General features: G+C 38.6%; 1 protein-coding gene across 1 annotated transcript in view; it reads left to right on the plus strand.

The window, feature by feature from the left end:
- Positions 1-22,762, plus strand: part of CFAP20DC (CFAP20 domain containing) — a 340,832-nt gene extending 318,070 nt beyond the window's left edge. The window contains exons 16-17 of the mRNA XM_063427556.1: positions 11,915-12,027; positions 22,547-22,762. Coding sequence (XP_063283626.1) covers positions 11,915-12,027; positions 22,547-22,659 — 226 coding nt within the window. The 3' untranslated portion in view covers positions 22,660-22,762. The remainder of the gene's footprint in view (positions 1-11,914; positions 12,028-22,546) is intronic.
- Positions 22,763-24,393: the final 1,631 nt, after the last annotated feature.

Here is a 24,393-nt window from a genome sequence, read left to right on the forward strand (position 1 = left end):
AACAAATACAATATTTTAAAAGAATTACAAAGGAAGCCTGTGTTCTTTTTCTTTTTTTTTTTTTTTGCCCACTCATACCGACAGGGTGTTACGAGGAACAATAAGGGTAAAGTGCAGAGCTTACAAACTCAAACAGTGTATCACATTGTATCCCTTCAGTAAAAGCCCTTCGTAACTTCTCCAAAACGCTCAGTGGGGGTGTTTTTCAGAATTGCAGACTCTATTCAGCGTGACTCACTTAAATGGCTGTTAACGTGTAATTTCGGCTTTTCATACTTGCCTAAATTTCCATTTGTTAGCAGAACAAACTAAAGTAAATGTATGGGTGGAAAGTGCTTTTTTTTTTTTTTTTTCTTCTTCATAAACAGCATATAGATTTTTAGCATAATGGAAAACATTCTGTTTTTAGCTTCTGATACTCATTTCAGTAAATACATCTTTGTTACACTTGTTTACTGAATAATGTATTACTTATTCAATATTACTTTGTGCTGACTCTCAAGTACATGCTGCAGTTCTAATGGCAAAGTTTGAGAAATCAACCAACTATAATATTTGCTGCTTTTTACTGTCATTAAATCTATAAAATGACATTAAACTTTAATTTTAAAAGGGGTAAACAGCCCCTCTGTTGTATTTGGGTTTTAAACGAATATTCTTTAATAGAGGGCTGCCATTTTGCTGTCCTTCATAAAGATATAATGTGTAAGCATACAAAAAAAAGGGAGGACAGCGAGAACTTTGCATACACCCCCTCCCCTGCTAATGGTTACAGTGCATAAGGATTTCTCTTATCTCTCTTAATATTAAATATATTTATTGTTATTTTTGCCTGCCACCCCCTTAGAAAAAATATATTATATCTGTCTAAGTGAATCTGTTACCCCCCTTCCTCCCCTCCTCCCGCTCCCTGCAAAAAATTGAATCTTCATAAAGATAAATCTTTATGAGCTGCTAGCAATCAAAATATTTCATAAGACAAAAGTATGGACATTCATTGCCTTATGGTAAATTCTCAAGTTGACAAAGTTTGACAAAAAAGGCAGAGCTACTGCCATCGCGTCTAGACTTGTTGTAAAGGGTGAATTTTTTTATTTTTTTTCGGAACCACTTTGGCATGAAAAAAAATAACTCAGGCCGTCAGAAATTAGTTCATGCCACTGTTTACCTCGGCTTAATTACAGGACCGAAGAAATTTTGAGAAGACAGTTCAGGAGCCCGGGCAGCAGGGAGAATGCTGCCTGTGACTGTGATGACATGCAAAAATTAAGACAGTATTACCTGGCCTAATCGCTACACAATATTAGTCCTTTTTGCAATGCTGAGTTCTGAGACAAAATTGGATTATTATATATCTGGTTTGATAAAAATTGGTAGATAAATAAAACAGAATGGGAGAAAACTTTTAGAATGATTAACATTGATTTATTTCTTTTTTGTTTTTGGCTATGGGAGTATCCCTGTAATGAAAAATAAGGAACAGGAGTTATTTCAAGTTGAAAAAAGGGTTTACTTCCAAAAATTAAAGGAAAAAAAAACATGGACAAATCAACACTCACCTCACCGTTTCTACCCTGACAAGAAAATAGCTTCCCCAGATATCCAGTCTGTAGCTAGGAGTGCTCAGCTTTAGGAAGTGTTTATGAAAAGTGCTCAGATAGAAGAAACTGTGTTGGGATGTGGTATAGCTAGTTTAAGAACTACATACCAACTTCATGGTATCTGCAGCAATACTGGGAAGTATTTTATTAATAACTCAGAGCATCAAAATATGTAATTTATGTTTAGCATAAAATATATATTCATTGCGTTAGGAAATGTTGTCCTCAAAGTTAACCTGCAGGTTCACTTTACGCAAATCATAATTTATTGCAAACATCATTATGTCTAAATTCTATATATACTTTTCATGCATATTTCCACGCATACTTTCATCTTGCTTCTCATAGATTTTCTTAATGAACTGGTTTCTGTCATTTATCCTTTTGGGCAACCATATTGGCAAATGCAATAAAGCATTTCAACTACCTCAAAATGTCTAATCTAGATAATTCAGTTTATAAAGATATTCCCAAAAGATACAGAATATTTGCTGTATTTAAACTATACATTTGATATAAATGTGTTATTAATTGGGAAGTTTGCGATCTGGTTATTGGTGATAATTTTACAAACCTCTTAAACCCTTTTCACTCTCCCAAGATTCTGTGACTGATGAAATGGAGAACATGTCTGTCTATATTATCTGCTGTCATTCAACAAAACCTTTGATATACTGGAATGATGATTATTGCCCAGTACAAGATTGTGCACTTACCGTATATACTCGAGTATAAGTCGAGTTTTTCAGCACATTTTTTGTGCTATAAAACCCCAACTCGACTTATACTCAAGTCACTGTCTGTCTGTTATGAGCCCGGCGGTCCTGTTGGGGGCTAGCAGAGAGCTGTTACTTACCTTTCCTGCAGCTCCTGTCAGCTCCCTTCTCCTCCGGTCAGCTCCTACTGCAAGTCTCGCGAGAGCCGCAGGGTCACAGCGTTGCCACGAGTTACCGTGGCAACACACCGCAAGACTTGCAGTGGAGGAGAAGGGAGCTGACAGGAGCTGCTGTAAAGGTAAGTTACAGCTCTCTGCTGGCCCCCTCCTACACAGCCCATCCACTGGGCCACCAGGGAATGAGAGCCACCCTCCCTGGCCATGTATCAAGCAGGGAGGGGGGACAAAAATAAAATTAAATAATAATAATAAAAATATTACAATAAAAAAATATTAATAATATAAATAAAAAATAAATAATAATAATAAAAAAAAAATGCCCATCCCCCCACCTTGGCTCTGCATCACATACACACACTGCACTCATACACACACACTGCATTCATACACACACACTGCATTCACACACACACACACTGCATTCATACAAACACACGGCATTACACACACACACACACACTGTATTCATACACACACTGCATTCATACAAACACACTGCATTATATATACACACACACACTGCATTCATTATATACACACACTGTAAATAAATATTCAATTAATATAATTTTTGGGGGATCTAATTTTATTTAGAAATTTACCAGTAGCTGCTGCATTTCCCACCCTAGTCTTATACTCGAGTCAATAACTTTTTTCCAGTTTTTTGGGGTAAAATTACTGCAAAATGCTGTACCAATCGGCATCCCTTCATAGAGGTGCATTGAATCAATGCATCTCTATGGGGAACGTTCAGCGCCTCATGCAGAGCGTGAAGACACTGAACGCCAGTGCTGCACTGGACTAGTAAACACCTCTGGTTGCCATCTGAGTGACTGCCACAAGAGGTGGTCCTAGGCAGTAATGTAAAGACGGTCTTTTCTCTGAAAAGGTAGTGTTTACATTAAAGAGCCTATATGTACAGGCTGTAAACACCAGAATAACTACATTAAGCTGTAGTTGTTCTATTGACTATAGTGTCCCTTTAAATATAGGAAATAAAATACAGTATTAAAATTCATGAGAGGTGACAATTATCTTTAGATATTTATTATTCATAGTGGTACATACAAGGCTAAGAGCAATGTAGCACTTTCAAAATTGCCATCAAGTCACATAATAAATCTATTTGAAGACATGTATCATCTGATGGGAAGCTGTGTAATTGCATTTTTTACTTTGTGAGTATAAAAACATGCCGTAAGGGTGTATGTTGGAGATTACACAGATGTCTGTCAAATATCATACTTGTTATTCACAGAACATGGATAATCAATCCATCCACCATGGCACTGTGAAAGTGTGCACATCCATAAACTCAATAGTCTATTTGTTTGCATGCAATACAACAGAAATTGATCCAACATTTTTCAAACGTATTTTATTTTCCAGATTATGCACATAGAGGTCGGTTCACTAAACAGTGAATTGACAAGTGAATTCCAAAAGTCACAAAGTTAGGGGGGAAAGTATTCTAAATTAATATTTTTATTAAGTTATTTAGGCTTTTTATTTAAGGTATTCTGTAGGTCCATTCTCAACAAACTGTGATGCACTGTGTGCTCTGATGCATTTCTATCATGGCCAGCACTAAGTTTTTCAGCAATTTGAGCTATATTAGCTCTTCTGTGTAATCAGATCAGATGGAATAGCCTTTGCTCCCCAAAGACATTTTTCACAGCCATGCAATACCGGTATCTGTGTTGGAAAAAATGCTATAGAGTGATGGGTTTGTGTGTTTGAAAGCTTCAAACCATACAAGAGATTTTCTAAATGTTACTGCAACCAAAAGAAAGCCCTAATGGGACATACTGTAAATGAAGATATTATGTATTAAGAATGGAATGAATCTGTCACATTGACAGATTGTGTAGCAAGAAACAGATTAACAGATTACTCATAGTCAAAATGCGGCCGTCTGTGAAATATGTGCAGGAAATGATAAGCGTCGTTTTGTGCTGATTTAATGATATTTTCAAACCATAACAACAATATATGTACATAATGGCATGCACTGGGAGGGTCAGGTTTTTTCCCAAGTTTGTGAGACAGGCATTGCACTGCTGTCACCTCCCTTTCCCTGTAGGCATTATTATAGAGATTTTTAGCTGTTAAACAATTTAAGAATGCCAACACCTTTTCTGCCATATAAAATGGGTCTTTATGTGCTAATTGTTCATCATAAGTTGTCACCAGATAAGAGCATTGTGGCTCAGAGCTGCTGTTCTTTTTTTCAGCAGAAAGTGCCAATTAGTTATAAGTAGAGGTGTTACCGCCGCGGGTCAGTCTGCCCGAATCCATAGCTATGAACAAAGAAATATTCTAGTCACAGTTATTTTATCTAACAAAGCTAAGCACTTATTTTTGTACAGTAAAAAGTCCATAAAAAAAAAAAAACTGCGACCTTCATGGTTATTCGTCATCTTAAAAATTTGAAATTGACAGATAATTCTCAACAAATCCCAGTCGACAGATTTATTGACTTAAGGGTTGAATTGATGGGAATTCAAAGTGAATTTAAATGTTTTGATCAGAATAGCTGAACTGTAAAGATAACAGACTTGGGAATTTTTTTTGCAATTTCTTTTAGGAGTTAATTTGATCAAAATGTTTTAATTCTTTTAATTCAATAATAGAAACATTGGCAAATAGCCCTGTTGACCATAGGTTTGTTCAGCAAACGTTTGGTTTATTTGACATTGTAGACTTTATTTTTTCCAATTCATTTTATTGATTTTTCCATAGCAGTAAAATGGTAGGGTACAGAAAAGTGTTCAAACTTACATCATAGGGGACATGGTATATCAAGATAAACATGCATTGCATATACTTTATACATTGATATTGCATTATTAGGAAGGAGAGGCCTGCAGCTCATCTAGGTTAACTACCCTTAACTGATGCTTTTGTGTCTTTCGACTCCTAAGTCTGTCTGAAGTCACTGTTGCCCCCTAGCTTATATGCAGTCCGACTCATCTGCTAGGAGCTAGGTTATTGTCCCCACCGGTAGCCTATACAAGTCCGGTTTGGTGGGAAATCGCATCCTGACAGTACAGAGATTGCTGTTTGCAGTGCAGAGTTCAGATTGTGTCCTACTCTGATAGATAGTGTACATCGCTATACATGTCCGCTGATGTAGATATCTCTGCGGTCTCATTTGCTACTGTCAGGGGTTTATTTTGGGTGGTACAATGTTAGGAGGTATGTGTTATGAAGTTACCATAAATCATATTTACCCTTGAAGAAAGAAAAAGAAAACATCATGAGGGGAGAACTGGGGATTAACTTGCACATGCTAAGGCTCTGTCAAATGTATACCACAAACAGTGGTAGGTGTAGAAAGAGAAGGGTCATTTAAGGCTGTATGAGGTGATAAGGGCATATTGATCATGCAAAGCGCTGGGAGTATAGTACAGAGGGAGGTAGAGTGGTCACAACTCCGGGTCATCAATGCTACTTAAACATCCATAGTTATTACCTTTTTTTTTTTTTTCATGTTTTATGAGTGTTTGGTTGGCTCTGGTTCTCAATCAGGTTTCATTGTGCTATGAAGGTTGCAATTTGTAATGTTGGCACCATGTTTCCCAAATTTGAGAGATCTTACGTTTTTGGCTAGGTGACACCGCAGAGGATATTTCATACACATAATTTAACTGAATCATGTCGATAAGATTTTCTTCAGTGGGGCATTTAGCTGATTTCCGGTTAATTGCGATAAGGGCTCTAGCCGCTAATATCACCTGTGTAGTCAGAGCCTTCTCAGGAATCGTCCAGTTGATGGGAAAATCGGAAGGGTGATGCCAATGTGGTTAAGTAGTTTAATAACACTCAATCACAACAGTTTAATAATTACACATCGCCACCAAATGTGGCGCATCGTGCCTCTCTGTGCCTTTCATCTCCAACACTGATCAGAAGTGTTTGGGTAGATTTTATTGAGCCTATCTGGCGTCAGGTGCCATCAATACATTTGTTTTCTATGGGCCTCTATGTGAGAGTAGCACGTTGTTTGTCCAACCAATGCATTAACCAAGGAGAGCCATTTGTGAGAATTCAATTTAAGCCTCTTACCCCATTGAAAGTGGGTTTCCTGAACAAAACGTGACTTAGGCTTTTGCCTTTTTTGCTTCTAAGAGTGGTAATCTCCTTTTTGTTGGGGAGTTGAGTCGCTTCGTGTTCAATGAGAGGAATGTAAACACCATTTTGTCACATGTATCTTAATTAGCTGTCTGTTACATCTAAATACATATCTATGGTTTTTCATCTTGATCCCACCTCTAGCAACATCTGTGGTAGAACTACCGCTCCCGTTAACCAATAAATGCCAAACCAGGGATACAGAGGTAATGTCGCTTGCCTCTGATTCTGAGGCTGGGAAATGCGCCTCATTGGTGCCATCTTGACTCTGTCTGCTCGGTGGTGATAAGGCCGAGATCTGCAGATTTGTGGTATTTTGCCTCTGTTTTCAGGAGGATTTGCTCGCCATAGTGTGCCTCTGTTTCTCACCAGATGTGGTGTCTGTTATTTAGCCGGTCATATGCTGTGGAATTAGGCTATTGTGTAATCAGTCCGACGGAGTTAGTCCTTCATTTGTCTAGCTCCATACAAGTCGCAGCCACGCCCCCAAAGCTGTTTAAAAAAATATATAATTTAGTTATTTTTTTGTGAATTTCCAACAATTCACTGTTTACCGAATAACTGTGAATGTTTTTTGAAAGCATTTCCATTTGTAGATTGTATGTGTAAAACCCTAAGTTTTCTAGATTGGTGTCCGTGAACCTTTCCTCTTCTTTTGTGGCAAGGAAGGATTAGTGCTAGAGAAGAATTAAATTCTTATTTTATTGTGCAGGATTAGGGGGCTTAAACAGGGTTTTATAAGTAATAACTCTGTGGAATTTGCATTACAATCTACAAATTGATGAGCAGTGGGTATTGCTGAACACAGCATCCGGGCCCTGGGGAGATAGCGCAGCTAAGCGGACAAGGGCACATGTAGGAGTGTGGGGATAGATACATGGGATTGGTTGGGAAGGAGTCTGTGGGTGGGATTATGTTCTGTGTAAGTTAGTGTGTGGGAGGTCTTACCTCAGTGCCACTTGGGATTCGGGCCAGCAAACAGCTTCCCTCCTGCCCGCCCTATTTAGTATATTTCGTCGCAGCTAGCCGAGGGTATGTCCTTGCCAATTGAGTTTGAGGTTACGTTTAAGAATATGGAATGAGATGAACAAGTTGTTTAGGTCTCAAACCTCCCCTGCTCCAAAGGTTAAACTTTAGGTTGCCTGAGGTCTCGTGCCCATCGAGCGTGGATAAGGTCGGCTGATGGCAGGCATTGGAAATATATGATTTTTATGACGAGGGGGGAGGTGAGAGGGAGTGGTGATTAGGAACCACTCCATGTTTATTGGCAAGGACGGTTGGGTCTCTGTATAACACTATGTGTGGAGTTATATATGTATATATGTTAATTTATGCTTATTTATGTCTAACGTTTTGGTTACAGAAAAGAAGAGATTTATAAATAAAGTTATGGATGTGTTATGCAGTAATTTAGTTTGTGATAATAAATGCTGTGGCCTGTTTCATCCATACTAAGTGGTCTGTCGTTACTGGGGGGTTGAATGGGGTTAAATTTTGTTGCAGGCTGCATCGCGATTCCCTACTACGTACATACATGTGCTTGAAAAGGGTCGAAGCCCCAAGGCTTAGCAGTCAACAATGAGAATTACCAGAGATATATATAGTGTTCAAGTAGATATTGTAGCCGTATTAGTCCAGTGATGTAGATGTAAAAAACAGATGATAACATGTGTATCTTGTAATACCTTTTTTATTGGACTAACATAATTTTATTTAAAACTTGTTAGTCCAATGAAAAGGGTATTTAAAGATACAAATTTTATCATCTGTTTTTTTACAGGTATATATCGATAATTAATGAGTTTGAGTTCAGTAGCACCCACAATATATACATAGCCCTTTGTAAGTGCAGTCCATAACTATTTGGACAGTGAATCAAATTTTGTTTATTTGAATCTGTATTCTAGGTCACTGTATTTGAAATGAAAGCGTGGAAATAAAAATCAGAATCAATATGAGGTTATTCACGTTGATTTTCAAGCCATAAAGAACAACTCATCACTCAAACTCATAGAAAAAAAACCTCATACGTAGGTTTTAAAAAACAAACAAAAAAACTAAACAATTTCAGTAGCAGATTGCAGCATATTCCACCACAGCAATGGGCTAATCATTCAGAATGATATTCTATTAAAATAGTTGTTTATTTATTTTTTTACATTCTTTATTTTTGGAGTGCAGTGATAAGTACATGCTTTAATATTGACAAATGACTTGAGATATAACAACAATGTATTGAAGCATGAGAGGTCAAGAGGTGCTGCATTTTTTTAGGAATAGAATCAGGCTAAATATACATATCTAAACAGTAAACAACAAAGTATATTTAGACATGTTAAATATTATGAAATGCTTTTTCCATCAGAAAAAGCTCCAGAGGCATAATAATAATAATAATAATAATAATAATAATAATAATAATAATAATAATTAAAAAAAAATAGGTATAGCTTGGGTTGTGACATGCATTATCATTGAAATCATGCTGATGTGTATTGGTAATAGTAACAGAGAGCATTAATCAATGAGTTAAAGAAAATTGAACAAATAAAAAGAGAGAGAATGAGAATTCAGCGACAGATCCAAGCAATCTGTGAGGTGACAGGTATGAGGAGTCTCAACAGGGCGGTCAGCCTATGCCCGTTATGGGTATGACACAGTCCCACATAATAGTGCCAGTCTTCAAGCCAAAGAGCCAAATAAATCAGTTGTAGTCCCTGATTCTGTAGGTGGTACCCTTTTTGCACAATACCCACGTTTGCTGTGGTAGTGTTCGACATAGATATCAGTTTTGTACACCACCCTCCTCAGAGTGTAGTGATGCAGTCTCTGCCGTCTCAGGCACATGAGGAAGAGAAGAGTTTTGGTCGACATTGGATGCGTCGGGGTGAAGCGTTTCATTATAGGGACAAATAAGGCTTGCTTGCACTCCGCTTCTTCCAGGATGCTTTAAAGATTCTGTGTAGACACTGGAGAGTAAAGGATGTCCCTCTATGGAAATCAAGGGTACACGCGGTTTTGGCCATTTTAGATGCACCTCTGTCAGTGTCACTATCTGCGGTCCCAACACAATAAATTCTCCAGGCACTCAAGGTGTTCAAGCTGCAGGCAGTTTTAATAGAACAAAAAGGAGCTACTACGACTATGTTACGACCTACTACGAAAGCTTGACAAAGACTTCATAGTAGGTCGAAACATTGCTGCTCCTTTTTGTTCTATTAAAACTGCCTGCGGATAGAACACCTTAAGTGCCTGGAAAATGTCTTGTGTTGACCCATTGTGGGATTGCTGGTCCTTCTCCAGAGCACCGGGTGGATGCTGGGATTGAGTGCGGCTCCTATCATCACTATCTGCGATCTCATCACAAGTCCATAATGGAGCAGAGGAGCCACCAAGGTGGGGATCGAAAAACACTCCCCAAAGGGGGCGGTAATGGGACACCATCTCTATCTCCTTGGATTACTGCCTGCGAAAGGCTGGGGCATCGGCCGCCTCTTACCGCCTTACAAATAGTTATTTTTATGACAAAATATAATATGTTTAACAAGGCAACAACTACAACTTAGTGCCAAGTTAATTTCAATGCAAACAATATTAATCCATGAATTATTATTTGCATCCGAAATATCATCCGAAATATCCACACTAAAGCCTGCACAATGGAAAATAAATGTAAACATTTAAAGTAAAAAGAAAATAATTGCTATTATTATTATTATCCACTAGAATTAGCCTCATTTAAAAGACAGAAGCCTGAATGCATAAAAAGCATGGCTTTAACTATTCACTGTAACCCCAAGAATGAAATGTTTTAGAAAATGACTTAATTTATTCTCTTTTATAGACAGCAGGGTAAAAAAACATGATTTCACGCATCATTTCTTAAAATAGCTGCTTGTTTATCTCTTTGCAACAGAAAGAAAAGTAATCAAGCATATTTTGATTAATTAAAGGCACTTGGCTATGTTTTATCAAGGCTTCAAGCCGTAATCAATACAATCAACATGCAAAGACAAAACTACATATCCACTGCCAAAAATTTGGAGAATGCCTAAGCAGGAAGTATTTTGACATTGGTACTTTTAATGCACACAAAGCCACCTTACTTTCTGAATTAAAGTTATTATAAAACAAAAACATTTTCTTTATGTAAACAATACAAGTTTATATAACCCCAGCGGGATTTGTGCAACCCGCGTTAGACAGGATTGGAGAGGATTTGCCGTCCATGGTCTCATGTATGGCCACTAAAGCTAATCTTCAGCAACTTACCTCCATGATTCACAATATGATTAATGCTGAATTAGCCCTTTTGAGGACCAAAGTGTCTGGACAGGATGTCCGCTTGCTGACGCTGGAACGATCTGCTGAGGCCCAGGTGATCCATTCTGCAGCAACGGATACCACAGTCTCGGGCCAAGGATAGATGTTGCTGGCCATGAGACGTCACTTGGACAACCGAAGGTGCAAAATCAAGGTCTGCGGAGTGCCTGAGGTGGACGGAGAGGAAGATGTTGAGGGGGTGCTTTCTGGCCTGTTTCAGGCTATCCTGCGGGACAAAGCTCCACAACACTTTGATTTTAAGAGGGCTAGTTTCTCTACTGAAATGTCAAGGGAACTCATATGCTGAATGCCTTCCTATCTGGTTAAGGATGCCATTATGAGCGAGGCAGACGATCGGCCCTCATGGGAGTTTTGTGGCTAGAAGCAAGATGACAGCCGTGCCAGGAAGCAAAGGGAAAAGCCCAATTTATAAGATATAGGACCAGCCCAATTTATGGAGCAGCATCAAAATGGCTGGGACTCCATCAGGTCACCCGAGGAGGTACCGCAGTTCTTAAAAGATTTTAGCCTGTTTCTGTTTCCTTAGGGTTAAGGGATTTCCAGATGGTGAAGAGGTGGACCCTGCTTCTCCAGAGAAATAAGTGATATGTACAGGCCCTCCCTGCCTGACCTTGCCTGCATGATTTTTAAACAGTGCCTATATTTAAATGCACATGGGAACACCTGGCATTACAACCACTACAGTGAGCTTTAGTGGTTATGCACCCTTTAATAATGTTTAACTTGCTACATTGTAATCTTTGTCAATATACTACATTTTGGTAGTATAGTAGAGTTTTAAATGCTAGAAGGTTCATAGGATTCTCTATTCCGTTTGAATTGGTTTGTTTGCACTTTACTGTTTGTTTACCCCCGATTGTATAGTGCTATGGAATATGTTGGCGTTTTATGAATATTATTTATAAATAATAACAAAATGACTCTTTTTTTTGTTCCCCAGGGACTGGTTAAATGCTTTTAGTCCGCCTATCATCCCAACTTCCCAAACTCAGGAGGAGAAGAAGGACTCATTGCTAAGGAATAAACAATCTAGTCTTAGTTTGTATGATGAAGGTAAGTAGATTTAAGATGACAATGTTTTTTTAAATGAATACCATAATCAAGGATTAGCCATTTTACAAATTGAACAGCATCACTCTTTCACATAAGATACTAACAATAATGGCCAAGGGTTCATTATGTAATTTACATTGTTCTGCAATAAAGAATATTTGTATGATCCTCTGTCTATTGATGGGTAGAATATATTCACAGAAAAGACTCGTACATCTCACCTGTGTGGTGTGTAACCAAAGGATTGAAATGTTTAAGTAATCTTCTATCTGAAGCATATTACGCCTCTTGAAATGCAAATCATTCCAGGGATATACGTTTGTAATTACTTACAACATGATTTCTTGTAAAATAACAGAAAAAAAAAAAAAGAGTTATAGTCTTGGTATGAATACAGTAGGATGTGATCTACATCCAAGTTGTATCTATTGTTCTAAATTATCAAATCCAAAGTGTTTAATCACCCCAAAAATGAGCCTACTTTATGCATAACATATTTATGCATAAAACAGTTTATGTTTTTTTATGATTTTGAGTGCAGTACACTTTACCGGATAGTGGTAACAATTGTACTAATGCTTTCTATAAAGAGTAGAAGTTCACTCCCAAATCAGTAACATAAACTTGCATTTTATAGGCTAGTATAGGCTAGTACCCCAACATTAGAAATGACAGTCAATAAATAAACGTGTGGTTACTGCATATATGCCTGGTGTAAGCATTACTGTATGTGTGGAATATTAGTACAGACTGAGGACAACATGCTATCATTTCATATCTAAGTAATATGTCTTCAATGTATTAGCACTCTGGAATGGATAGTAATTCAAAGTGACTGTTCTGTGCCTCAGAGAGCATGGCTTTACTGCTTTCTTTGTAGACTTTCAAGACTCATTGGCTCTTTACTTACCATATCTTTTGGTGAAGGTAATTATCATGGGATGGATGAGTTTAGTGTAAGTGGAAAGTAAAAATATTCATGCATGGTCAACCACATAAAATGGTCAACTAGCAAGTGTTGCACACATACACCAGATATGAAGTGCACACCCAAATGCACTATTTAGCACCCAAAAAATTTGAATTTTTCAAACTGCGATGTAACCACAGTATTTGACGGTTCTATTTGACTCTCAGATATGAAGTGTCAACACTTTGGCCTGGAGTACTACAGCAAACGGAAGTACTCCAGGCCAAAGCAATGACACACTGAATTAAATTATTATTATTATTATTTATGAAGCACCAATAAATGCTGTAGCACTGTACAATAGAATAAGCTTGTACTAGCAAAGGCATGTGTATAAGGGCCTGCAAGGCAACATTTACAAGTTATTGTTGATGAACATTGCCCTTGTTTTGTTATTTTTTTTTTTTAAGTGATGATTTTTAGTGACAAGACCTCAATTCTGAATGTATGTTGCTGCCGGTAGTACCTTGCTTTATTTAATTTTTTTTCCAAAGCATTTTATTGGAAAGTAAGCAGAGTATGGGAAGCAGTATGGGTGTTTGAATTACAGAGCCAACACCACAAATAAGCATTTCTATTTTAAGAATAACAAAGCATCAGACGCTATGCATATTAAGAAATAAAAAAAAGGGTTAACGACATTGGTGGGATGGTGGGAAATAAACTATAAAACAACAATGTGAAGGTGTTTTATGTATTTTAAAGGGACATGTATCACTTGACTATTAAACCGGTTTATATATTAAACAAATATGCAAACCAAAACCAAGAAAAGTATGTCATAAACATTTATAAGCTTACTATTAACTTGGTCAGATTGCATTGTTTGGCACACCTCTCAACGTTTATTCAGCCTCCGTTTCCCATCTCTCTTACCCACTTACTAATACAGTCCACACCAGTCCACTAATGATAGGAACAGGACATAATTGTGTAGCAGCAGCAAGCTTCTCATTTTCTCTGCACTGACTAACAGCAGGCAGAGAGAAACCTGATACGGAGCCTGCTCTGCATAAATCTCACTAATCAGACTCCCTCTCTTTGTCCCTGTCAGGATGTTGAAAGGTGAAGAGATCTTCCAACTGTACACTTGTGACTGTCAGGCATGCACAATGCACTTTACAAGCATTCCTAGGGATAGGCCACTGATTGGCTAGATCAATGTCCCACTGTAGTGATGCAGAAAGCATAAGAAAGACAAAGCAGGTTAATATGAAACACATATTTACCTGCTTTTTACAGCCTGCAGAGTGGCTGACAATGGCCGCATTCAAAGCTAAAGCCATTCTCCCTTACATACATGATTCACTTCCCTTTAATTTGCAATAAGATTATAGTATCTGGGGGGCGGGGTCTGACTGCCATGCTGGCTGGCTGCATGTGAAGGGAGCTCTGAGTGCTAAACTTTAATCTAGACAAAACTAATGACCATTCCACATAAGAAACTCTCAATATCTGTGCCTGAGACAAGCCAGATACATTAAGGCTGAATCCTGCCACTTTTGGACACACGAGCACCGACTAAACACTGAAGGAAATTTGCGGCCTACCTGGAGGTGCAGGCAGTGGAGAGGCGGCCGATCTCCCTGCTAGTATTCCCGGAGACACTGCAAACAGCAGAAGCATTCCTGCTTCCCCCCCTGCCAGTGAGGGATATCCCGGCGCCTGCTAAGCAACCCTGGTGGCCAGATGCTGGAGACATCTGAGACCTGACACTGCAACGACACGCAAACTTCGCCACTGCTTTAACCAAGATGGCGACCTATACGCACCCCTCCACTGCACGAGGCCCACTAGAGTCCAGCTTAACGCGGCTCGACCAAATATTTGCCGACTTCTGGCTGAAGCTAGACCGATCATGCCACCCTGAAACCAGGCCAAGAAGCCACAGAAGTACACTGCTATACATACCTGATGTTCAACAACAATATGGGTCAACAGTGAATAGACGTCCAGCCACCGCGCACGCCAGCCCTAAGAAGCAAAAGCCACGGCGGACCTCGGATGAGAAGCAGCCTCCTGGACAGGAGCGCATTCACAGAGCGTCTACTCATCTGTGCTCTCAACCAGGTGCTACAATCACGAGGCCAGTGGCGAGAAACGCACCTCGACGATCCGCTGCACAACGGGTCCAGGTAACAAGGCCGGCTCTGATCCACAAAGCGCAAGCAGTGTCAGCTAGGCTGGAGGCTGTCCTCAATGCCTTTTGGCTCAAGCTAGAAAACAGGGCACTACAACATGCCATACAGAAGACAGGCAGCCACCTACCTGAGAGGCGTCCACACCAGGCAAAGAAACAGCCTGCAGTTCACACCAGGAGGGAGTTCCCGCAGAGAAGGTGCAACAGACCACGCAAACCACCCCAGCACAAGGACAAGCAGAGGAAAACGCCGCTGGGACCTATTGCTGGCCCTCACCAACGGTCTGCAGGACTCCTGGGCACACAGATCCGACGGGCTGAACTACTCCACCTGACAACGCCTGTGCCGGGAGCCCTGAGGTACCGAGCCATGCTGCAGGACTGTGAGGTGCCCACACAGGGCATAGGCTGATGAAGGGGTCTAACACCACAAGCTGTCCGGCTGGACACAGCCTACTTAGGCTACTTTGCTTGCAATCTACCAATTTAATACTAGCCACAGCCAAATGCTCTAACTCTCCATACCTGGACTGTTGCTGCCATAACCTTGTTCTGGATAGATCTGATAAGCATGTTCATAATCGTATTTAGCCAGCCTGACTTTATGTGAATGTTTCTGGGTTTTTTTCTCAGTTACTCCACTGCATAAACAATATAGATTTACCTAGTGAGCCTGCAAATGTTTAGCTACTACCTAGTCTAGTAATTATACATGCCTGACATATTTTCTTTATCATCTTTTAAACTAGTGCAGTAGTCCTAACAGCATGTCCAGCAGCCTAACTCAGGCATGAATATAGCACCTTCTGTAATACCTAGTAGACAGGACTTCTAACAACTGAACTCACAATGTTATTGTTTAGCAATCTATATAGGACGACTGCCCTTCATGTGCGCCTAGCATGTTTAACACCGACACAGTCTTGTATTATATTTTGACCTTTGTGTATGTTACTTAACCTAGCAAGTCTCCTAGCCAACTCACCTATATACACCTGTACCATGATTTTCAGATAGATGAACCTACCTAGGAAGCATAACACTCTGTTTATCTTATGTTCATACCATAAAAATTGTGCATGCCGTAAAAAAAAAAAAAATAGCCATTCTTCAGCCTCCTCAGGAACGCAAAATCATGTAGTTAACATGATTGTAAACGTAACCTAACTCCTCATAAGCTTGTCTAGCTTAGCATGTCTAAACCAACTCATCGATGTTATGTAGTTAGTTACTCTCATGTTTTCCTAAAAGTAAAACGTGCTGTTTAATCTGCCACACTTTAAAATACTAAAATGTTATGAAAAAGCCTGTAGCAGCTGTTGTGGCTCTACAAGCCTGTTGTTACCTCATGCACAATAAAAATAAAGAATAATAAAAAAAAAAAAAGATTATAGTATCTGTATTTATTGACTGTATCCGTCATGTAAAAAATTTGTATACAAGTTGTAGTATCTTTATTTAGTTGGTCTTCCGATAAGTTTGTGGTATTTTATTTTATTAATTTTAGCTTGCATTAACATTGTAGCTCTTTATTTTACTTTATGTAATTAGTAATATCGTTTTACTTTGTTTAATTATTTAAATTGCAATAAATAAGTAGTATATTGTTTTATTTTCAATATGCTGCAGTACTTTGATTAATGTATTTTATTGTTGTTGTAAACTTGTAGCACCTTAGTATTTGGACAAAAAGGTTTTCTGCATTTTTTGTCGTAATTTATGTAATTTATTCTATATGTTTTTATTGTATTAAATGTTCGGCACTGCACTTTCTGGGCTAATCACCGAGCCATAGATTTAGCTCTAAACACAACATTAAATAAGTTACAGCAATGACACCAGAATCTGGTCATCCTATTTTACTTTTAATACATGTGGAAACATCAAACTGCAACTATAAAGGATATTTTATGATGTATTACCCTTTAAATGCTTCCACCAAGGATGTTTTTTTTTTTATTACTCCCTTATATGAAAAGATCCCTGTAAACAACAAATAAAGTCGTGGGAGATTGTGATTTAGGAGTCAATATTAGTTTTGTTCTTCCCTCTTTCACAAGGTTTAAAAGGCTATGTAATCTTCTTACCAATAAAAAAAATAAATGGGACAATGGCATTTTTAAAAGGTTAATTCAGCGAGCATAAAATATATACAAGGTAACAAATTTTGAAGTCCTCTGTGTAAGTGGCTTATAAACAGTAGTATTTTTGTAAACAAAAACGGTCATGCGAATATTAACTCTTCATGTGTCTGTAAAAACAGAAACCTTTTTGCATCTTTTTTTTTCATTCAAATTCTGATTTTAAAATTTGAGGTTGAACTTCTACGTTCTAAAGAGTTAAATTAATAAATAGGGTGCCTTAAAATTACTCATACATTTCTTTAAAAATAAAAATAATATATTTCAAACAGGATTGTAGAGCACAAGAAATATGGGGTAATTCACTGAAGCCCAAAAGACCCTGTATGAATAGGACAAAGCCATTCGACTGCGTACAGGATCACTCGGACTACAAATTCTGGACATGCAATGCAAGAGGCCTAAAATAGATCTGGATTTCAGGCCAACTGAATGCCACCAAACGTTGCAAAACTGGTCTTCAAATCCAGACCCAGACTATAAACAAAATTTAAACTAAATGCCTGCAGGTATTGCTAGCAGCCAGTGGACAAATAATTAAAACATAAATAAAAAAAACCCTGTGGCACATGGGTTAATAATGTGGTGGCTGTCATAGTGCACTCCCTCCCCTGTTGTCATGAGGGGCTAGCAGGGGGGTTTACTGGATAAAAAGTGGTACATTCCTCAGGGAGGATGGCCTAGTGTGCTTCCACGACCCCCACCCAATCATGGTTGGTGGAAGACATAATAATAACCAGTGGGGAGGACTAGTGCCTCTCCTCCCCTCCCCCCTGTCCCTGTGTTTGGTGGCATGTGGGGGCCCTGATTTATTTTGTAATGGGGGGGGTGAGCATGCCTTTGTGGGGGTGGTGGGCAAACATTAAGGCCTTCCCCTGAATCTTACTCCCACCCGCTGATAACAAGTGGGACATAAGGATGCCCCCTCCTGTTTATTGTTATTAAATATCCCCACTTGCTAGGCAAATGTGGGGTCAAGGGGTTGATGGTGATATGTCCACTTCCCTTTTTTTTTGGGGGGGGGGGGGTTATTAAAGTCCACCACCCGATGCCCATGGGATAAGGCCTTTTATAGCGACTGGCAGCAGTGGCCATATTTGCAATTGACCACAAGAGGGCGCTGAGAGTTCACAGTGGTAGAAGTCTGTAGTAATGTCCATAGCCACCAGGGAGAACACAGTGGATTTGCACAGGAAGGCAGCTAGCTATGAAGAGCAGCGGGTGGAAGTGCCAGATAAGTATAACAGAGAACAGAATAAACAGTCTTTGTAGGATAAGTAATGCCTCTTAGTAGTTCATTGTAGGGGGAGATCTGACTGCAGCAGGAGGTGTACTGCAAACAATCACAGCTGGCTTAGAAACAAGCAGGAAGGGTCCTTAGTGGGAGTTGAATCCTGAGAGCTTGCAGTCTCTTGCAGGTCAGGACAGTTGGTAGTGTGCCAGAAAACAGGATCTCCAAAGCAGTAGAAGTAAGGGAAATGCTAACATGCTTTAACCCTCAGTAAGGCAGATAACAGTACTCAGTTCTTCCAGCACAGGTAGAAAAGGGACCTCCTCTGATATAAATGTGGCTGGAGGTGTGTGCTACGGAATTAACCCTATATGTTAGACCTGTATCTAGGGAGTTAACCTTATGTGTCACCTCTGTCCCTGCTGTTAAGTCCAGCCATTGTGGGTGTTTTGGTGGAGTAGACAGTGATCAGTTAACCCCTGTCCTTTAAATTGAAGCAAGGTTGGTTGCATCTTAGCGACTGGGTAGCAATGGCTTCCCAGTTGCAAGTCTTTTATTATAGCTAGTATTTTGTTACAGTGAGCAAACAGTGGCTGCTCATTGTTTAGCATACATGCACCCACTTGAGACATGGCTAATGGAGTCAAGGGGAAGGTATAAAACCTACCTTGTTCTAATGTGGTGGTCATATTGACCCCATAGGCTTATTATTATTTAGTTTTAACTGTTCAATGTGATGACTGGCAAATAGCCATAACATAATTAGCCCTTGTGCCACCATTGTGTAATGTTCAGCCGAACTGTTTTTCATGACTAAATTCCAGCTGAACCGAGCTGGCACATTGCTGAGTGTCAGAGCAAATCAATCTGTTGCACCATGCTCTTGTCTACGGATGGATCAAGACAATTTTCTCCAATCTATGGCTTACAAAAAGGTATAGGAGATGTCATTCTACACCTGATTTGTATGTAATGTGATTAAATATCCTAACTTAGCTCAGTCTGCATTACTTGTGAGTGCCAAAGGAGGGAGCAATGATAAATTTAATGGGAGCAATGAACAAAACTTATTAGGTTAATTTGCCAAACAAATTGAAAAAAAGAAATGCACTAATTTAGATAAGGAAAAATACTTCTACCAGTCCGTTACCACATAACCAGAGATTTTGTGTGTGTGTACAGATTTGTACGGTATAGTGATTCCATGACTGAGAGTATTTATATGATCTGTCATGAGATCCTAGAAAAGCAACTTTAATTCTCCATGGATCATAAAGTCATTAATATATACATGAAATGTTATAAATCAGAATAATTTAAATGTGAGAGTAAGCGTGCATGAAACCTCAAATTGCTGCACATGGCTGAGTCAGTAAATCGGAAAGAACCTGAACACACCTGATTCATAGCATCTACACCTCGAACGATAGTTCTGCATCAATTACCAGGAAACTTGCTTGAGTCAGTATTTATTTTTATTTTTTTAACATCTCAAAACAGCTCAGATCTCTATCATTAAAAAAGCTTTGCTAGGATTTGTACATAAAGATCAATTTTCTAAATGCAAGTTGGAATGTTTTGACAAACCACTTTCAAAAATGTAAGCCAACATAGTCAAGTTGGAAAAATCTAGCAAATATCTATTGGGGGAGGTGGAGGGAGGATAACTCTTAATTTTCATTTTTTTGTCTCACAAAAACTCAGGAACTAGATTTTTAAATAAGATTCAGTTATTGTGGGTATTGTAGTTTAAATGCACCATTTTCGAACCACCAGCATCCAATTCCAGCTCCTTACCTTGCAACATCAAGCAGCCTAATCTAACTTTTTATATGTCCACTTTTTGTAAAGTTTCATCAGCTTAAAGCACTATGTATTTAGTTTCATTAGCTTAAAGTACTACGTAAAGCACTACTCTGGCCACCCTGCATTGTTTATGTTGCTTGTAGTGTCCCTTTAAATTGACAGAACTATGTAAATGTTTATATTACATAGCTGGAGAGTTTAACAGGGAGGTGTATAGAAAGATGGAATTGGGTTTACTTATCTTTTGATGCCAGTCTTAAAAATAAACAGTACTCTTGTCTTACTGAAAATTCTGGACCTTAAAAATCACAATCTTACATCGTTGTCCAGGTTACATAGTCTCTACACAGTCAGCTCAAGATAGCAGGGTCCTCATAAACCTATTGTTAATGTAACATTTTGTAACTGTCCTAAATATTAAATTTCCCCCTTTTATAATATAGTAAAGCTCTGCGGAATAAGTTGGCCTATATAAATACCAATAATAATAAGACAAAAGCCCATCAAGTTTAACCATAAATTCCATTCTTTTATGCTTCTGATTCAAAATAAGGCAAAAAAAACTATTGCAGCCATTTCCAATTATGCACAAAAAGAGAAAAAAAATCATTTTTCTCCATAATGGAAACCATATTTCTTCTTGAATCAACAATCTGTTTACATATATATCAATTATATCCTTGAATATTGAGTTAATGCAAAAAAAAAAAAAAAAAAAATCATCCAAGGCTTTTTAAAATAATCTTTATAATCTGATAAAACAACCTCTTTAGGCAGTGAATTCTACATCTTTATTGTCCTTACTGTAAGGAACCATTTCCTCTGCTGTAAATGAAAATGCTTTTCTTCCTGTCTCAATGCGTGACCTCTTCCCTGTTGTATATTTCTGCCAATGAACAGGTTAGCACAGGTTAAACTGGTATATCTGCTATCATATCCCCCGAGGTGCCTTTTTTCTAAAGAAAACAAATCCATATTTCTTGCCTTTTCCCATAACTAATGTTTTCTAACACTGTCACAAATTTTGTAGCTCTCCTTTACACTTTTTCTAGTTCTAGAAGTATCCTTCTTTAAAACTGTTTCCCAAAATTGCACCACATATTCAAGGTAGGATTTTAACATTGATTTGCAAAGAAGCAAAATATTTTGACTACATGAATCAATACCCCTCTTTATACATGAAAGCATCTTACAAGCTTTTGCAAAGTCAGACCGGCATTACATACTGATATTGTTGCTTATTTTGTGATCTATAATTGTTTCCAAGTCTTTTTAAATTTACTCAACCCCATTTAATGTATAAGTGGCTTGTGGGTTCCTTATCCCAAAATACATGACTATATATTTATCTGTATTGAATCTCATCAGGCAGTCCACTTACCACTTTTGTCAAATTTGAACATTTTCCTTTTACAACTACTCTTTGCACTCTATCTTTAAGCCAGTGTTCCATCGAAAAACATGATTTTTTTTTAAATCTAAAACAACTGATATTAGTTGTAATAGTAACCTTTTAAGTGGTACTGTTTAAAATACCTTAGCAAAATCCCAGTTAATCAGATCTATTGGATCACCCTGATCTATATTTCTACTAGCTTCTTTATAGATTGCAATTATGTTAGTTTGGCATGACCTGTCTTTCATAAAACCATGTTGATTCCTGCTAATTATATTTTTGTTCAAGATTAGTTATTTAATATTATCCCTTAACAGCTCCTCAACTGTTTTCCCAACCACAGGTATTAAGCTCAGAAGTTTCCAGGTTGAGCTTTTGAACCCTTTTTAAATATAGGATCTGCTCTTCTCCAGTCCTCTGGTACAATTAATGAAAGAAAATAATTCTGAATAATGAAAAACTGACTTATGGATATTTCTTTACTAAGCTCCCTGAGCATAAGTGGGTGAATACCATCTGGCCCCGAGTCTTTGTTTACATTTTTATTTAATTTCTGAAACACTTTATCCTGTGTTAACCATCCATGTATTTGCTGTAAGACTTTTGTAACTTGGATTTGCAGATCTACAGCCATACATTATTCTCTCCTTTATACTGAAGAAAAATAATTATTTAGAATTTCTGCATTGTCTTGATCCTCATTGATTAACCCACCCATCTCTATTTCCAATGGACCAACACGTTCACTGTTAACCTTAATCTATGCTATAAAAATTCCTGCAGTCAATTTCACTTTGGTTTTTCTTATTACCTGTGTTTTTTTCTGTCTTCTTAGGTGATGATGGCCTTGGTCCTGAGGATGAAGAAGACACTTTAACACTCTTTTATGACCCATGCCTGAACTGCTATTTTGATCCTGAAACAGGGAAATATTATGAATTGGCTTAATGAGTGATGTGGATAATGGATTGCAAGAAGTTAATGGGTCATCAATATTTCATCTCATATTGTTAGTTATCTAATAATAAATGACAATAATGACTCAAAGTTATTGGTTATGGTTATTTTAATGAGTAATGTGCATGTCACTGTTTTTTTCTTTGTTTGTTTGTTATCTGCAGTTTTAAAGCCATAGGTATTTCCCACATCAGAAAAACTGTTGTTTTTTCTATTTTAACCTCTTAAGGACGGCTGGCGTGCTATGCTGTCCTTAGGGACCCGGCTCCTAACACCGGTGGGCGGCATAGCACATTCACGCTGTCCTATTCACTTACCTGCTCCTCGGCGATCCCACGCCAGCAATCACGATGGGGGGACTTACCTGCTGCTCTTAAGGATGGCGGGCGTGCTATGCTGTCCTTGGGGACCCGGCTCTTAACGCCGGTGGGCAGCATAGCACATCCACGCTGTCCTATTCACTTACCTGCTCACTGGCGATCCCACGCCAGTGATCACGATGGGGGGACTTACCTGCTGCTCTTAAGGATGGCGGGCGTGCTATGCTGTCCTTGGGGACCCGGCTCTTAACGCCGGTGGGCAGCATAGCACATCCACGCTGTCCTATTCACTTACCTGCTCACTGGCGATCCCACGCCAGTGATCACGATGGGGGGACTTACCTGCTGCCGATCCGGCCCTCCTGGGCCATGTGATCGCGAGGTCCTTCCAAGGACCTTGCGATCACATGGGCGGAATAGCCATCCATAGCAGTGCCAGCAGGGGGAGTGCCTGGAATGACAGGTAGTCCCCCTGCTGCCTGAAATAAATTAAAATACAGTTAAAACACAGTTTAAAATTAAATAATATATACTTAGATCATATACCATAAAACCTGTACATAATTTTACACGTGAGACATCGCTGAATAAAAATATGTTTATTATTGCAGTATAACCAAACAGTATTATGATATTCACAGTTAAAATGTCATGCAGAACTAAAAAAATAACTACGTCTTATTTCCTTAAATTTTTTTATATTTTATTCATATTAAATTATGTTTTATGGCTAAATATTTGATGGTAAATGGAAGCCCTATTTCTCCTGAATAAAATGATATATAATATGTGTGGGTGCACTTAATATGAAAGAGATAAATTACGGTTGAACAGACATATAGTCAAATTCCAAGTTTTGTTTATGTTTTATTTTGATCAAAACTTGTACATCTGGCTCAGTCCTTAAGGGGTTAAAGAGAAATTATACCATTGTTATGTTTATATACACTAAAAATTTCTGTCCTGTCATGATCACTAGAGTTAGTTCATACTGATTTTTTATTTTATGGTATATGTTCAGTAGTGGTGCAAAAAATTTTTGGCTGCACAGGTGAATATGCATTATACTCCCTCCCCAATAAAAATGGCATTTCCTTGCGTGTCTCTTACTAACCCCAGACCATTTGTGTGTCATTAAGTCCTCCTAGCTACTTTGTATGTGTTTTTTCACCCCCGCTTCCCCTTTGTCTCTTCCTTCCCTTCTCCAGACTATGTGTGTATATTTCTCCCCTTTCCTTCCCATTTTATGTGCCTCTTTCTCCCTCCAGACCCTCTGTGTGTCTCTTTCCCTCCCCATCTTCTTTTGTTTGTCTCTTCCACTCCCTCTGTCCCTTTGTGGATTCTTCCACTCTCCCACTTACGGAGGAAGAGACCACTCTTGCCTCCTCTCCCCTCCTGTGTCTGC

The sequence above is a fragment of the Pelobates fuscus genome, chromosome 7, assembly GCF_036172605.1.
Source record: "Pelobates fuscus isolate aPelFus1 chromosome 7, aPelFus1.pri, whole genome shotgun sequence".
Classification (NCBI taxonomy): Eukaryota; Metazoa; Chordata; class Amphibia; order Anura; family Pelobatidae; genus Pelobates; species Pelobates fuscus.